Source organism: Aulonocara sp. 'chitande type north' Nkhata Bay, linkage group LG10 (genome assembly GCF_057382095.1).
Source record: "Aulonocara sp. 'chitande type north' Nkhata Bay isolate Kocher_YH1m ecotype deep benthic linkage group LG10, A_spYH_male_GT1.1, whole genome shotgun sequence".
Lineage (NCBI taxonomy): Eukaryota > Metazoa > Chordata > Actinopteri > Cichliformes > Cichlidae > Aulonocara > Aulonocara sp. 'chitande type north' Nkhata Bay.
Window position 1 is genome coordinate 31,349,117 of NC_141353.1, and position 16,929 is coordinate 31,366,045.

The 16,929-nt window shown below is 43.2% G+C and overlaps 1 protein-coding gene and 1 long non-coding RNA gene across 6 annotated transcripts in view; one reads left to right on the top strand and one right to left on the bottom strand.

Moving 5' to 3' along the window:
* LOC147321185 (uncharacterized) overlaps positions 1-3,372 on the top strand; it is a 27,208-nt gene extending 23,836 nt beyond the window's left edge. Inside the window, exons 2-3 of the long non-coding RNA XR_015131324.1 lie at positions 2,335-2,559; positions 2,856-3,372. This is a non-coding gene — a long non-coding RNA (uncharacterized LOC147321185). The remainder of the gene's footprint in view (positions 1-2,334; positions 2,560-2,855) is intronic.
* Positions 1-16,929, bottom strand: part of gtf2ird1 (GTF2I repeat domain containing 1) — a 48,672-nt gene that overhangs the window by 25,553 nt on the left and 6,190 nt on the right. For 4 of the 5 annotated variants that reach the window (XM_086309502.1, XM_086309501.1, XM_086309503.1 and 1 more), the window contains exons 2-6: positions 6,450-6,579; positions 4,871-5,012; positions 3,183-3,359; positions 2,862-3,045; positions 151-467 (exon numbers count right to left, since the gene is read on the bottom strand). In XM_086309502.1, coding sequence (XP_086165628.1) covers positions 151-467; positions 2,862-3,045; positions 3,183-3,359; positions 4,871-5,012; positions 6,450-6,575 — 946 coding nt within the window. In that variant the 5' untranslated portion in view covers positions 6,576-6,579. Of the gene's footprint in view, positions 1-150; positions 468-2,861; positions 3,046-3,182; positions 3,360-4,870; positions 5,013-6,449; positions 6,580-12,571; positions 12,858-16,929 lie in introns of those variants that run through there. The other variant, XM_086309500.1, reaches the window with a different exon arrangement.

Below are 16,929 nucleotides of genomic sequence, written 5' to 3' on the forward strand. Positions count from 1 at the left end.
CTAGTTGCTGCTTCCAACTAGCAGGCACGGCCAGCAACACGTCCCCCCTAGCTGGATATACTATTAACCCCGAGACTCTGACATAACAACTCACCTCGCCCCTATTCCATTGCTGAAATCCACCTTTACACATGTTGTATGTTAGCTTACCAGTGTTAGCACTGTCTTTCACAGATGTGCTCTTCTCTGACCCAGGTGTCCAGTTGGCCAGCCTGTCCTTGCCCAGGTTGAGGAGAGACATGGGTTTGAAATCCAGCTTGCCGTCTGGGTGGGGTTTGGAGGACATGGGCATGCCGTACAGGAAGTTTGACAGAACAGAGTTGCTGGAAGTGGCGGGACTTGACGACGTGACTGCTTGCGCGGTCGTCTTCGCTGGGCCGTGGCTGCTTTGCGTCATGACCGCAGTGGAAGCGTTGTGATTGACATCAGTGCTAGACTTGGTTTCTCGAGACAAATCTTCCGGTTGCCTGTTCACAAAGACAACAACAAAATCAAAAAGGGAAATAACTTGTAGGGCTACAAACATGAGACTATTATGTTATGATTTGCTGCCTGATTGGTTAGAACATCCTTGATACCAAAAAGAATTAAATAATAGGCATTTAATAACATCATTTGGTCTCTTTACTTGCTGCCTCCAGCCCTTTGCTTTTCAAACAGGCCCAAAACTCCAATTAAATTCTGCACAGTCTCACAGTGCTGCATGTTCATATTCAGCTTCATTATACAGCAGTAGAGAGAGGAAATTCCCCAATTTGTTTTGGGCAAACATGTGACAGTTAGCTTTATTACACACAGAACAGAGTCTGAAACAACTGTCATGTTGCAAATTTTAATACGTCCTAATAAAATCATTTTTTGCAGCTGCTTGATCAAATAAAGTCTTAATGAATAAATGAGACTGAGCTAAAAAAGAATGTGGTCCTCAGTCTTGTGACTGCTGATCCTGGCCTGCTCCAGCACCAGTGCGTCTTCTTCCACAAACACTCACAAACCACGAGTGAAATCATTTCTGCCGTTTTGACTTTCCAAGTTTTTAAAAAATCCTTTCTCGTGGCGCAATAAATGCTGTGCAGAGTTTTGGTGTCTGTTAAGCCTTTAAATTAATGGATCTATTACTCAAAGTGGATTTCTTGGATTATACAGTGTTTGATTAATAACACAGCCACTTTCATTATTGTAATACAGGACTGTTCTCAGTCTGAACTCTTGCCAAGTACTTTAGCTGATATTCAGAGTTCATACTACCCTGTTACAGAGTGCTACAGAGCAACTGTTGTCATGGGGACAGGTATCCAGCTCAGCGGAGATTACTGTAGAGCTGGCTACACAGTTCAACACGCCCACTAACAGGGCAGGGGCACAAATCATTGCTTTCATGCCACATAAATATGTGCTAAGCAGTGAATTCAGGGAAAAACGGCATCAGATTAAGCCTCTGTGGAGTTACAGGGCCTGTGTTCAAACAGTCCACTTGTTTACCCACCCACTATACAGCATTTGCAATATAAGCTGTTCACTGGGGAGCAAGCGCTGACAGCTGTTTTAGTGAAACATGAACAGTTTATGCAACTAGATGTCTGGTAGGATGTAACACGCTACTACTGCTGTTAGTGGACCACGACAAAACAGCAAAAACAGAAGTATGCACTACAAAGTATTAGCTGGCAAAACATGAGAAAAACATGCAAACAGGAGAAACATGCAAAGCTAAAGACGACTGCAGCGGTCAGGACTGTGTGGATCTCCTCTAAATAATATGTACAAACTGCACTTGTAAAGCTCACAAGTCTGCCACAACTATGCACAGTCATTTGAGAGCAGTTTTGGGTTGAGAGCAGTCTTTAAAGACTGGCCGAACAGCCACCACCACCAAATTCAATATTCTGTCTACTTGAAAGGCGCGTCTCTAATATATTTCAGACACTGCTAACAATTATGTGCCTGCTATCGTTAATTATTTATGTGGCTGAAACCAAAAGCAGAACATCTGCACCACATCTAAGGCTAAGGACAAAACAGCATAGCTGTTTTTGGATAAGCACATGTTGTAGTTTACATGCATCTCTCCAAATGACAAAAATCTGTGTACATTTAACTTTATTTAGAACATATTTCAGCTGGACTTTATCCACCTACACAAGCATAGCGACAATTAGAGCCGTATTTGTGCTATGTGCAACATTTTGTCACCCATGAAAAGCAATGAAACACATTAAAATATCATTTTTTAGAAGCAGCTGACCAAGTAGATTAAAGGTAGACGACTAAAACACGCCTTAAATGTTTCTTTTTTGTAGCCATTAAATTTTTTATTCTGTTTGATTGCTATAGGAAGGCCAGTCAAGCTGCTGTTCTTGTTTATGATATTCAGCAGTCTCTCGTCCCTTGGTCGGACATCCACACCAACTGGAGTGGAGCTGGTGATGATAGTGCTTCTGCTCTGTAGAGCCACTCTCAGCTTGAGGATCATTCAAAGCTGATGTCGCTACGTAGAGCTGGAAGAATGAGCACCAACTGCACGCTACAGTCCGACACGGTGGACATGGAGACTTACTGGTGAGGCAGCTGATTATAGCTCCATATTTATTCTTCTTTATAAACTCCAACATGCGTGCACCTCCATTTACTAAGTTTGTACACAAATACATCCAGTATTTCCACGTAAATTAATTGTATCTTTTAAAACTCTATCTACGACGGATGCACCAAAGTCTGTTCACTTCCAATTAAAAACTGCACAAGAAAACATATCAGGGCAACTAACACAAGTTCATCTTCACATTGGAGTTATCAGAAATGCAACAACTGCTTTCAGAATGCGATCCAACCATTCACAGTCTCTCACTTTGCAGACTCACCTTTTCACGGTGAAGTGGATGCGATGGCTCTGCTCCAGGATCTTCATCAGTGTCTTGGTGTCATACTCAGAGGGCTTCTTCAGGGCGACTCCCTCAGGCAAACCATGAGCCACCACGCAGCCGGGGTCCTTCTGGATCCACTCATAAGGCACAGGGACCAGGCTGCTCTTTCCCACAGCCTCACCTGCATACCGCATGACGCACTGAGTTTTGCTACCTGACTTCCAAGAAACTATATAAAAGTGGCTCCCTATGCTCCAAACATGGATTGCTTCGGCACTGCTTTATGAAAAAATCTGGTTTAAAAAAGGGACTACTCACTGTAGAGCACAGTGAAGACCTCCTCCACCATCTTCCTCAGAACAAAGATGTTGGACTGGGCATCTGATGGAGCTCTCGGTTTCCCATGTTCAGCATCCTTACTCAGTTTGCTGAGATCGCCCTCCTGGTCTTTGGTATGGGAATTTGCTGCAGTCAGATTTTGCAGGCATGGCACCCCTGACCCCAAATAAAAGAGAAATGACTTTAAAAATGTCCAAATGAGCTACAGTATGATTTAGGATTAAGTAAACTCTTTACCCCAACAAAGTCATTCATTTGTCTTTGAAGGTTAAAAACAAAACAAAACAAAAAACAAATGACTGAGAGTCTGGTTCCTAAAACTAATGACTATGTCACCTTTTGAAAAATAGTGTCATATAAAACGAATGACTTGTTTTTCCAACAATGTGCCTAGAATCTAGGCACATTGTTGGATGAATGAAAATAATCTCCAATAAAGCGGGGAACATTAAGCCGTTCAGTTTGAGTCTTAAATAAATCAAAGCAAAGTTGAGCCAATGTTCTCAGTAACAGATGCCTGATGAAAATTAAACTTGATGAACTGGTGTTACGGGCATAGACAGTATAAAAGAAGGACGGGGCTAGCGTGACATCACCCAGTGGGCTCTGATGTCCTGTTGCGAAGCCTGTAGCGTTTTTAGCAGTCGCCATCTTGACAAGACAGGGATAGATCTGACCATGAAAGCATTCAAATATTCAGTTTAATATTCAGTATGTGCCAAATCACAACACAAATCACCTCGAGGTGCTTTATGTTGTCAGGTAAAGACCCTACATTAATAAAGAGAAACCCCCAACAATCATACAATATGAGCAGTGGGCGACAGTGAGAAGGAAAAACTGCTTTTCAATAGGAAGAAACCTTCCACAGAACGTGGCTCAGCCAAAGGCAGCTGTCCACTGCTTGACTTTTCAGACCTGGACTCTACGTCCATCTTTTAAACTGTCCATGGTTACGGGGGAGGATATACTGCGAACTGAGTGTATTATCTGTTGCTTCACCTTACCTCTCAAGTAAGGTGAACAAAGGGGGCTAAATGGACCAATGCCAACTTCTAAAATATATTCAACTTACAACCTTGGATGCTAGCATAGCTAATGGAAATGAGAGTAAAAGGAAGGAGTAAGAGACGCGAAGAGACACAAAATCAACAATAAATATACACAAAAAACCAAATATAACAAAAAACCAAGATAATATTGGTCTTCCAGCCAAAAAATATGACAATAATATATGTAGAAAAATGGAATATTAATTTATCTCCTCCTCCTACAAATGCACGGTGGGTTTTTAAAAGGAGTGCTATAAAGTACTGTCAGTAAATTTGTAAACATAATTCATCAAATGGCTTTGCTAAATAAGATATGATGAGACACTTTGCTGATGTATTGTTATTTGGGATAAAAAGGGGGGGAAATGTGGCTCTGCATCTGCTTTGGTGATTTATTTCATGGCGACATCATTTGATGTTGAGGTAAGCTGCCGTGATTATTAAAGCTCAGATAATCTGCATCTGTGCAAGCACAAAACGAAGATTTCTTCGGGGACACAAGTGACACAAGCGTATTTTAAGTAACGACCTCACAGCTGCGGCTGTAATGAGAGTGATCGATGTTCTACTAAGACTGAATGAATTATGGGAAACGATGTTCAGAGCGGTGCTTACGGCAAAACTTGTAGAAGTCTGTTTGGATTTCCCTCCTGGAGTTGAGGAACACTCTCCCCTTTTCTGTGCCGACGGCGATCACGCTGTCCTCGTGCACGGTGACGCACGCCACCTCGGCGTTTAGTTTAGACATCGCCATGCACTGCAAAACAAGGAAGCTTTTAGGTTTACAAAGGACCGAAACACTTTGTAAACTGATGGCTTAAGCAAACAAAATGAAAATGTCAGTGACGACTTCCAGTTGTGGTGAAGAACTTCACGTACACTTCCATGTTGGGCATGAATCTTTGTAATTTTTGGCTTTTAAGGGTTTCCTTGAACTGTTCTTTATTCAGAGTACAATAATTGTACAACATGCATCTCTAATGACATTCAAAAACAAGAACTGAGTTGTTTCCTTTTTTAGATTTTCTCTAATCCACATGTGGTTTAAAGGACACATAGAGGCTCAAATTACACAAACACACGTCCTTACAAGTTGTACTTTGACCAGATGCTTTTGGTTCCAGTCAGTAAGCTTCTGGCATAATTCTGGCTGGATATTTGACCGGGTCAGGTTCCTGGCACATGAATGGCTTTTAAGCATACTCTTCTAATTTGAAATAAGGTTGAGGTCGGGCCTTTGGGAAGCCCATTTCAAAAGCCGAATATTAAGCCAGCTTCAGTGCGTGTTTGGGATCATTGTCCTGTTGGAACACCCAGTTGTGTCCAAGTTTTAACCATCTGGCTGTTGATTTGAGGTTAGGTTATAGAATTTGGAAGCACTCTGCCTCATTCATTCATTATTCATTATTCCATCCACTACCACTGGCAGCAAAACAGCCCCAGAGCATGATTCTACCACCTCCATACTTGACACCGACCTTCCTTAAGTTTGAAAGCCTAACCTTTGGTCCTCCAACTATAACTCTTGTACTGCAACGAAATAGCTAAATTATTGTCTCGTATAACCATAAAACTTCTCCAGAGGGGATTTGGCTCGTCCAGGTTTGCAGCTGCAAATTTCAGTTGACCATGAAGTTGTCGAATTTAGAGTTTAAAAGTGTATGACTACTTCTGATCAAAACTGTAAGAGTCAACGCATGGCGGTTTATTTATTAGCCAAAATGAATCCAGGAATAAACGCAGGACTTCTGTAAGTGGACAACACGCCTGGTGACCCCCCCCCCCCCCCCCTCCCCCAAACTATATACACAGTTAAATTAGACCAATGAAGTTATTTAATTTGCAGAGACAATGACTTTGCTGTTTCTCATAAGCTTGCATTTCTTAGTATGGAGCAAGACTTCCTCCATATAGGAATCATTTACTGGCTTTTACTTGAAACACGTTAACAAAAATTATTAACAATCTTGATATTACTAGAAGAACTGCGTCCTTATTTTCTTGGAATTAAGCAAAATACACTATTCCTCCCTTATATTCAATGCATGCTCACATAAACAGAAAAAGTAAAAACTATAGTAACACTTTTAAGGTGGATTTCATGAAATGTTTAGGAAAAAAATGTCATTTTGGCCCCACATGTCAAAATCTCCAACAGGAAATAACGCTGTATGACCCTTGATTATGAACGTACCACTGAGTCGAGGGCAGACACCAGGCTGGTGAGGATCTCCTGTCTGGCTGACACCAGCGGGACCTGTGGCTCGCCGCGGGAGTTCGTCCTGATGCCGTCGCATGCCAGCTTCCTGATCTGAGCCATGCCTCTGCGGGGACCGGATGAACACAGTTTAGACAGGCAGCCACAGAGCGACACAGACAAACCCTGCATGTGTCTGAGGATGCATTCCTGTACACATGCTGCAGTGACCTGCATTCAAAGCAGGTTCTGCTGACATCATGTGGTTTGACTTTAAGCAAATATAAGCTTTTATTCAGAACGCTGAGCTCTGAAAGGTGAATAATTAATTCAGAAGGGAGGGAGGGTTTCCTTCACCTGTTTCACACAAATACGAGTCTACAGGCCTCATTAGGCTGGACTGGGACTTTTAAAGTGATTGCTGAGCAGATATATTTACCATCTTTAATGTGCCAGCATGCTAACATTATCACAAAACAAAAAGCAGAAGAGAAACTTACTGGAAACCGCTTTAACTGATGTATAGAAGCAGGACCACAACTTAGACGCTTCTTTTCCTGTTATATGCCTATAAATGGATTCCTGCCATGCACGCCTGTTTGTTCTCATTCTCCATGCCCCAGCCACCCACCCCTCTACTTTCTTTCTAATATCACCTCTCTTAGGGGCCCCAGGGGGGGGTCTACAGAGCAAAGAAGCAATCGTAGATCCATGCCAAAGTCATCATGCTGCTCCACCATTCCCATCTGCCAGATGCAACTTGCACAATTCAGCTTCACTAAAGGAGTATGAACTTCAGAGGGGGGGATTGGGATTCATCCTCTGTGGAACATGAGTGCCAGGAGAATTATCCTGGTTACAGATTTTCCAAATTGTCCAACTGAGTGCCTCCAAGCTTATTAAATCCTTTTCAATACTGGTTTCATGTGCACTACAAGATAATGACGTAAATTCACAGCACGGGAGCTTTGGCACACCTGAGTCACCTGCAAATCTTTTGTTTGTACATTGTGTTTAGGCACAGAGACTTAAAAAAAAACAGTCGTGCTGACATTGAAAAACCTGTTTAGGACTACTCTTTTTAAAAAAGAGACCAGAGTAAGTGAACTGAGAAAGACTCAAACCCACAAACTGAACTGACAGTGGCACCGATATCAATCAAATCCATTCAATCCATTCCGTTAATACAGCATAGTGAGTACAGCCTCAATTCTTAACCTCATGAACTCCAGAAGACGTTACAATGAGAGTCTGCTGCATGTTGATATGAGTATGATATGAGTTGCCTGTCCGTCAGAGGATAGACTTTAAAGTTCTGATGCTGGCCTATAAAGCTCTGAATGGTTTAGGACCAAAATACATCAATGACCTCCTGACCCAGTATGAACCATCCAGATCCCTCAGGTCATCTGGATCCGGTCTTTTATCAGTTCCCAGAGTCAGAACCAGACACGGAGAAGCTGCATTCAGCTTTTATGCTCCTTATATCTGGAACAAACTCCCAGAAAGCCTCAGATCAGCTGAAACACTCAGTTTATTTAAATCCAGGTTGAAGACTCACCTGTTCTCAGCTGCATTTGAATAAAGCACCAAATCCACACTTTAAGCTTAAATTTCAAAACTTACATTTAACTACTGATTTTATCTACTGTTCTGATTTTATCTGTTTTGATTTTATATACTGTTGTTTGTTTGTTTGTTTGTTAATTAGTTAGTTAGTTTATTTGCTTGTTTTAATCAATTTTAAATCATGCTTTTTATTTGTTCTTGTTTCTAATGTCTCTGTAAAGCACTTTGAATCACCTTGTTGTTGAATTGTGCTATACAAATAAACTTGCCTTGCCTTGCCTTGCCTTGATATGAGTTGATATACCTAATCCCCGCGTACAGACAGAGGCTGAAGCTCTCCAAACCTGTCGTGAGGACTAAAAAACTGTGGAGCAACGAGGCTGTGGAGGAGCTTCGCACGTGTTTGGAGTCTACAGACTGGGACACAATGAAGGCTGCTTCTAACAGCTTGGACGAGTTTACGGACACTGTCACCTCCTATATCCACTTCTGTGAGGACAGCATTGTGCCATCACGCACCAGGGTGAGTTATAACAATGACAAACCCTGGTTTACTCCTAAACTCAAAAAGCTGTGGCTGGAAAAGAGAAAGGCGTTCAGAAGCGGAGACAGGGACTGCTACAGAGAGGCCAAGTACAGGTTCACTAAAGAAGTGGACGTTGCTAAACATCAGCACTCTGAGAAGATGCAGCAGCAGATCTCAGAGAATGACTCGGCCTCTGTGTGGAAAGGTTTTAGGAATATCACAAACTGCGACTGGGGAGAGTGCCCGCCCTATGGAAGACATCCTGCATCGTCCCGGTCCCCAAAAAGAACCGGCCCAATGAGCTGAATGACTTCCGACCGGTGGCACTGACGTCACATCTTATGAAGACTCTAGAGCGGCTCTTCCTCAACCTCCTCCGACCACAGGTACAACATGCCCAGGACCCACTACAGTTTGCATACAAGGCGGGTGTCGGAGTGGAGGATGCCATCCTGTACCTCCTACACAGAGCCCACTCACACCTGGATGGGGGAAAAGGCACGGTCAGGATCCTGTTTCTTGACTTTTCCAGTGCCTTTAATACCATCCGGCCCTGTATGCTTCAGGAAAAACTGAACAGGATGGAGGTGGACCCCTGCCTGGTGGCTTGGATCTCCGACTACCTCACCGACAGACCACAGTACGTCAGGCTGAAGGACATCACATCTGACACTGTGGTCAGCAGCACAGGAGCACCACAGGGAACTGTGCTGTCCCCTCTTCTCTTCACCCTGTACACCTCTGACTTCTGCTACAACTCTGAATTATGCCACATTCAGAAGTTTGCAGACGACACAGCCATCATGGGGTGTATCTGGGATGATCAGGAAGAGGAGTACAGAAGTCTGGTGAGGAACTTTGTCGCATGGAGTCACACAAACCACCTGCAATTCAACACCTCAAAGACTAAGGAACTGGTTGTGGACTTCGGGAGGTCTAGAGCAGGTCCACTGCCGGTTCAGATAGAGGGGGAGGAGGTGGAGGTGGTCAACAAGTACAAGTACCTCGGGCTGTGGGTGGACAATAAACTGGACTGGTCATGCAACACAGAGCACCTGTATAAAAAAGCCCAAAGCCGACTGTACTTCCTCAGGAGGCTGAGGTCTTTTAACATCTGCAGGAAGCTCCTGAGGATGTTTTACCAGTCGGTGGTTGCTGGAATACTTTTCTATGCTGTGGTGTGCTGGGGGAGCAGCACAGCAAAGAAGGACTCATCCAGGCTGGAGAAACTGATCAGGAGGGCTAGCTCTGTGGTCGGCATGAAGCTGGACACTCTGGTGACAGTGGCAGAGAAAAGGACATTAAAGAAACTGCTGGACATTATGAACAATGCTGGGCATCCTCTGCACACGGCCATAAACAATCAGAAGAGTCTGTTCAGTGACAGGTTGCTTCTCCCAAAGACAAGAACTAACAGACTTAAAAACTCCTTTGTCCCACACGCCATCAGACTGTTTAACTCCTCTCTGGAGGGGAGAGGGAGGGGAAACAGGAGGACAAAGGAGGGGGGAACAACTAAGCTGTAGTGCCTCTTCACCTCACTGTGCAATACCTTTTGTGCAATACTTTTGTAAATAGTCAACAGTGCAATAGACTCAATACTTGAAATGTGCAATTCACTTGTATTTTTATTTTTATTCCTATTTATTCTATTTATCCCCTTCGTATATTTTATTTATATTGTCTCTGTATTTATATATATGTGTGTGTGTATAACTCTGTAACTTCTGTCGGTGCTGTGCTTTTTTGGAAATCGAATTTCCCAGAGGAACCCACCCGAGGGATTAATAAAGTTCTATCTAATCTAATCTAATCTAATCTAAAACTACAAGCCTAAAACCCCCCACTCCACTGATGACTTGCTCTTAGCCAACACCCTTAACGACTTCTACTGCCGTTTTGACGAGCCATCAGGCAGCCTTCACACCTCCAACGGCCCCAACAATAGAGGCACTTTGGACACTAATTCCCCCACCTCTCCCCCCTCCATAGAGCCATCACCACCTTCAAACTGTTCACCTACAACACCCCCCTCCTCACCCCACACAAAAGAGGATTTCACACCACCTCCTCCCACCACAACTCTTCATATTCATGAAGCAGATGTGAGGAAGCAGTTTAAGAACCTGAATGCTCGGAAAGCTCCCGGCCCAGACAGCGTGTCTCCTGCCACCCTCAGACACTGTGCAAACGAGCTGGCCCCAGTGTTTTCTGGCATTTTCAACTCCTCACTGCAGGCATGTCATGTGCCTGCCTGCTTCAAGTCCTCCACCATAATCCCTGTCCCCAAGAAACCTAGGATCACTGGACTAAATGACTACAGACCCGTGGCTCTGACATCTGTGGTCATGAAGTCTTTTGAGCGCCTAGTTCTCTCCCATCTCAAGACCCTCACGGCCCCCCTCCTGGACCCCCTGCAGTTTGCATATAGAGCCAACAGGTCTGTAGACGACGCCATCAACATGGCCCTACACTTCATCCTGCAGCATCTGGACTCCCCAGGAACCTACGCCAGGATCCTGTTTGTGGACTTCAGCTCTGCCTTCAACACCATCCTTCCAGACCATCTCCGAGGCAAGCTTTCCCAGATGAATGTGCCTGATCCCATCTGCCGGTGGATCACTGACTTCCTGACGGACAGGAAGCAGCATGTGAGGCTGGGAAAGAATGTTTTGGACTCCCGGACCATCAGCACCGGCTCCCCTCAGGGCTGTGTTCTTTCTCCCCTGCTCTTCTCCCTGTATACCAACTGCTGCACCTCCACCCACCAGTCTGTCAAGCTAATCAAGTTTGCAGATGACACCACCGTTATTGGACTCATCTCGGACGGGGATGAGTCTGCCTACAGGAGGGAGGTTGAACGTCTGGTGTCCTGGTGCAGCCACAACAACCTGGTGCTGAATGCCCGGAAGACAGTGGAGATTATTGTGGACTTCAGGAAGCACACAGCCCCACTCCCCCCCATCATCCTGACTGACACCCCCATCACCTCTGTGGACTCATTCCGCTTCCTGGGTACCACCATCACCCAGGACCTGAAGTGGGAGCCCACCATCACCTCCGTCATCAAGAAAGCCCAGCAGAGGATGTACTTCCTGAGGCAGCTGAAGAAATTCAACCTGCCAACACGGACGATGATGCAGTTCTACACTGCAATCATCGAGTCCATCCTCACCTCCTCCATCACCGTGTGGTACGCTGGAGCCACTATCAGGGACAAACAGAGACTGCAGCGTGTTGTGCGCTCTGCTGAGAAGGTGATTGGCTGCAGACTCCCATCTCTGCAGGACCTGTACACCTCCAGGACATTGCGGCGTGCAGCTCGGATCTCAGTTGACCCTTCTCACCCTGGACACAGTCTGTTTGACCTGCTCCCCTCAGGCAGGAGGCTCCGGTCCAATCGCACCAGAACCTCTCGCCATAAGAACAGTTTCTTCCCCTCTGCTGTTGGACACATGAACAATAACCATATGACTGTTCCCACCACTAACACATGACCCTACGCTGTGTCACTGCATCATTCCATGTTTGGCACTGATCACCACCTGCACTCATGTATATATCTTTCTACGTAGCACTCTTAATTCTTATTCTCATGTATATATCTCATGTATAGCTCATGCACATATCTTTCTACGTAGCACTTTTAACTCTTATCCCTACTTTTATTTTTTCATGTCTATTTAAGTGCTATTTATGACACTACGTTTGCACTGAAGCACCGCAGCAATTTCCTAATGTTGTAAACCTGCTCAACATGTGGCAATAAACCCCTTTCTGATTCTGATTCTGAGTGCAAGAAATTAATTCTGCATACGTCTCAGCTGAATGCAAGAAAATTACAATGAAGTTATCACTGTCAAGACATTTTTTCATCCTCTGTTAAACCAAACACGTAATTTGTGGATATTTGTATTATTTAAAATGTTTTTCATATGAGCCACGGTTCACTGTAATTAAATTATTAGAAGTAGAAAACCTATTATGTGAAAAAAGCAGATACATTTCGGGTGTCATAACTCACAGGCCAGTTCCTGTTTAATTCCTGATTGAAAACACCACAACGCTGCGTACAACCATACACTCTGTCACTGGGACCTTAAACTTTTCTCCTTAACAGATCTTGGGTGTTAAAAAAAAAGAGGTACTGGTTACAGATTATTAAAATGAGTCCTTATGTTTCCAAAATAACTGCATCAGCATCGTATCGTATGAGTAGCTAAATCAAGGAAGGAAGGCATAGAAAAAACGGGCCATGTAAACAAAAAAAGCAAAGCTGCAAACAGACAGGAAGTGTTAAAGAAAAGCTGCTCGGCTAAAGCCAGGCACTATGTTCTCATGGCAACTGAAACCCGTCTCCTTGGAAACTAATCTCGGGGCATTTGAACAATGCAGCTCTGGCCTTTAATCTCTCCAGACACTGGGAACCATTATACTAGCCTCTGGCAAGCCCAAACCACTGACTCAATAGAGAGAGAGGACACAGAGGCAGAGAGACAGACAAGAGGCAGAGGGAGGAAGAGGAGGGTGGGTGTGGTGGGGTTCAGCTGCACCAGTTTGAACGTGCCAAGTCTATTGGCCATCTAAATCTGCATCCCCTGAGGCCACAGCAAACATTACCCCCTCCCTCCCTCCTAAATTATTATGGCCTGGAAATAGATGGCCTCTTTCCCTCGCATATTTAAAAGGCAAAGGAAGCAGAGAGAGAGGGACAAACGGTGGGGATAAGCAGAGGCTCGGGATAATGCCATGTCAATTGCTTTGCGAGAGGAAGCTCAAGCATAATGTCACAGTGCTGTTATGATTCTCAGTGACTACTGAAGAGTTCAACATGGAACGGCTTTCATAAATAAAGCAATGCTCAAAATCAATGAGTCTATTATGATCCCGAAAGAAAAGGAAAGCCAAGGTTATTTATTGCAAATCCAGCTGTTGATGGAGAATGAGGTGAACTTTGCAGGCATGCGGGGACTATTCACTATGATTTCATCCAGACAGTCACTTTTACAAAAGCTCAATTATACTCTAAGCCTGCAAAAAGAGGCTTACGATCGTTGTTAGTATAAGCAACAGTCATGCAGTTTATTTAACATAACAGGGGTTTTTCCTGAAGGTAAAGAAACTACGCCGCCCACCAGAAAGGGGTTGTCCTTGGACTGTGCCCAAGCTGTGCCCAGCTTGCTCAAAGTAACAGGAAAATGTGGAGATTTCTTTAAAGTAAGGCTACACTGACTCTTTGTCTTAACCATCTACGGACCAGTTGTACTAAGGTCCAAAATACTCCTACTATTCCTACTGTATATTACTGTACACTACTATTCTTATTGTATATATTGTATATCATATATCTTATTCATCTGTTCCTCTGTCTCTCCTGCTGCTTTGAGCATGTACATGACAAAATAATTTCCCTCGGGATAAATAAAGTTGTTCTTATTCTTATTCATAAAAATCATCCTGGACTAGGGCTGCCACGATTAGTCGACTAGTCACGATTATGTTGACTATCAAAATCATCGACGACTAATTTAATAGTCGACGCGTCGTTTGAAGCTTTGTAAGATCCCAAAAGACGCAGGAATAAGTAGTAGGATTTAAGAATGTAACAACGGACTGAAACAGAAGATGGCAGCACTGCATGTACAAGAATGCCAGCTGCCGTTAAACCCCGAAGAAGAAGAAGAAGCTCTGTCCCAGAATTCATAGCGCAGCCCTGCTCAGTTTCCGACAATGGCGGCAGCTAGTTAGTTTTAATATTACTTATTATTCTTTCTGGGTCAGTAAATAAACGTTTAACATATTTTCAGGCGAGAATGTAGCTGTGTAAACCTCAAATATCTGCTCAGTTTATCAAGACACCGCATATTTTCAAAAGCGTTTCGACGTTTTCGGAGACTTCTGTTGCCCACTAGCTCGATAGCTAGCCGGGGGCTAGGCTCACTAGAGCCGTGAGAACACCGGACTCCCGGCAAATCGTTTTCAAACCCACCGCCGTCCTTCGCTACTCAGGTTGAACATATATAAGTCACATAGATAACTTAAAAATGTTATTGTTTGGCTTTTTTTAGTATTTTATTTGTTCCTGAGTAAATCGGTTTGGCTGAGATTGAAGTTAGTTTTTACACAGCTGAATAAACGTCAAGCAGACAGCTGATTATCAGAAGTGTGAGATGCTCAAGAATATACTCCGGTGTCCTGTTATATTTTAGATAGCAAGGAGCAGACGGCTGAGTTTATTAAACTTCACCTAAACAATCTGCAGATTTCATTAAAATTTAATAAACTATCATCTTGTCTTTATTTTTAGTTAGCACATACCTTAAACACTTAAAGCTGTAAGCTAATGGTAGTTATATAAGAGCAGATGCTGCTGGTGCAATAAGCTGTACGTTTTACGTCCAATGGATGCATGATCTGATTAGTCGACTAATCGCAAAAATAATCGGTGACTAGTCGACTATCAAAATAATCGTTTGTGGCAGCCCTATCCTGGACAGAACAATTTTGAGCCATTGATAAAGGTCCTGCCTGCTAGGGCTGCTCAATTATAGCAAAACTCTTAATGACATTCATTTTTGTCCAGTACTGACAATATGGTTATTTAATACAAATGTTCACATAAACTGGAAAAATGGTGGATTTACTCAATTTAAAAAAGGAAGACAGATAAAACTCTTTTTATTAAGTGAGTTTTCAGTAACTCTGATTGCAGCTCAAATGAATAAACTAAATAAATGAATGTGACCTGAATTAAAGCAGCCACAGCCTGGCAACGAGCAAATGGGAACTACATGAAAAAGCAAAAATGAAGGAAAAGAACATGCTGCATGGGAAAACGCACAAATTAAAGAAAAACTTTATTTTTATCATCGGTGTAAACCACAATTGACTTTTAAATGAAAATTCAATTCCATTAATTCGCCTATAACATAATCAGTAACCCGATATGACACAAAAGACATACGACTTTCTCTCTATCTGGTTATGATCTAGTCAACTTGCAGTGTTTCGAATGCGTGTTAAGATTCTCTGCAAACTGCCTGAGCATCATCATCAGCAAGTGGTAAATGAATATAATGAATTCAGCTTAATGCAAAACCAAAACTCAGTCTGAGTGCTCAGATGTTAATTGACACAAGACATTTTTATGATCACATGAAACAAAAAACTCAGCGTAGCTATTATACCTCAAGTCTTAATGTTTTACTTTCTACAAACAGGGCGAAACGTAGCCACATCAAGTCAAAACCCCTTATTTTCTGTAATATACAGTGCTGTTGTTGTACTATAATGGATGCTTATATTAAACATAACCTAAGTTCAAACAATGAAGTCAGCATATGTACAAGTAATCCCTGTGAGCCTAAAACTCAGCCTTCCTACTGCTTTAAAACTGACGTTTCTTCCTACTGTTGGCTCTGTATGATGTCATTAAGAGTTAAGCTGTATGTTTTACAGTCATCACCGGCACACAGCTCTTGACGTGAGCACAGAAGCCCCTCCTACTGCTGTTCAAACCTTCTTTTTGTGGGAAGCAGCCAATCGGGGGGGTTGGCTTTCGGGGTGATACTTCTGTAAAGCTTGTCGTCTCAAACCAACCACTAAAGGACTTTTATACATACATTTATACAGCGCTTTTACGTTTCCACACACCCCGATGGATTAATTAGGGTCAGTATCCAGGATTATACTGTCAACCTTTCTCTCAGAAGATGACCTACTGAGTGTAAAAAGAATAAATACATGGTGCTGGAAATGAGCAGAATAGGTCCCCTTTAAGATATTTAGCCACTGTTTTTGAAGGCACTAAAACTTTAGATTTTAATTCCCTAAATAAATACTAAACCTCTATCTTGCATCAGAGGTAGGCAAGGTTAATGTTAGTGTGATTCATAAGGTTCAATGTTTCTTGCTGACTAAGGTGAATTAAAGATAGACCTATTTTAGTACGAGGTGCTCCTATAGAACTTATGTGGTGTAGGGACAGCACCTGGTCTACTGCAATTCTTACAAATGTAGACATCTTTTCATGTATTTGTGGCTCAAAGGTGTGTTTCAAAAAAGATCAAATTACATAAAGAAACTAAACCCTGGGCACATCACTGTGAAAGAACAACTCTGCAGCAGAGACATTGAGCTGTTAGCCGTTAGCATGCGTCCGTACTATCTGCCCCGGGAATTCTCGCATGTTATCGCAATAACAGCGTATGTCCCCCCCTCGGCCAACGCGGATGCAGCCTGTGACACTCTCCACTCAGTGGTCAGCAGACTGCAAACACAATCTCCGAGAGCCCTTCTCATAATATCAGGGGACTTCAATCATGCCTCTTTGGACTCCACACTGCCCACCTTCACCCAGTATGTGACCTGCTCAACCAGAGA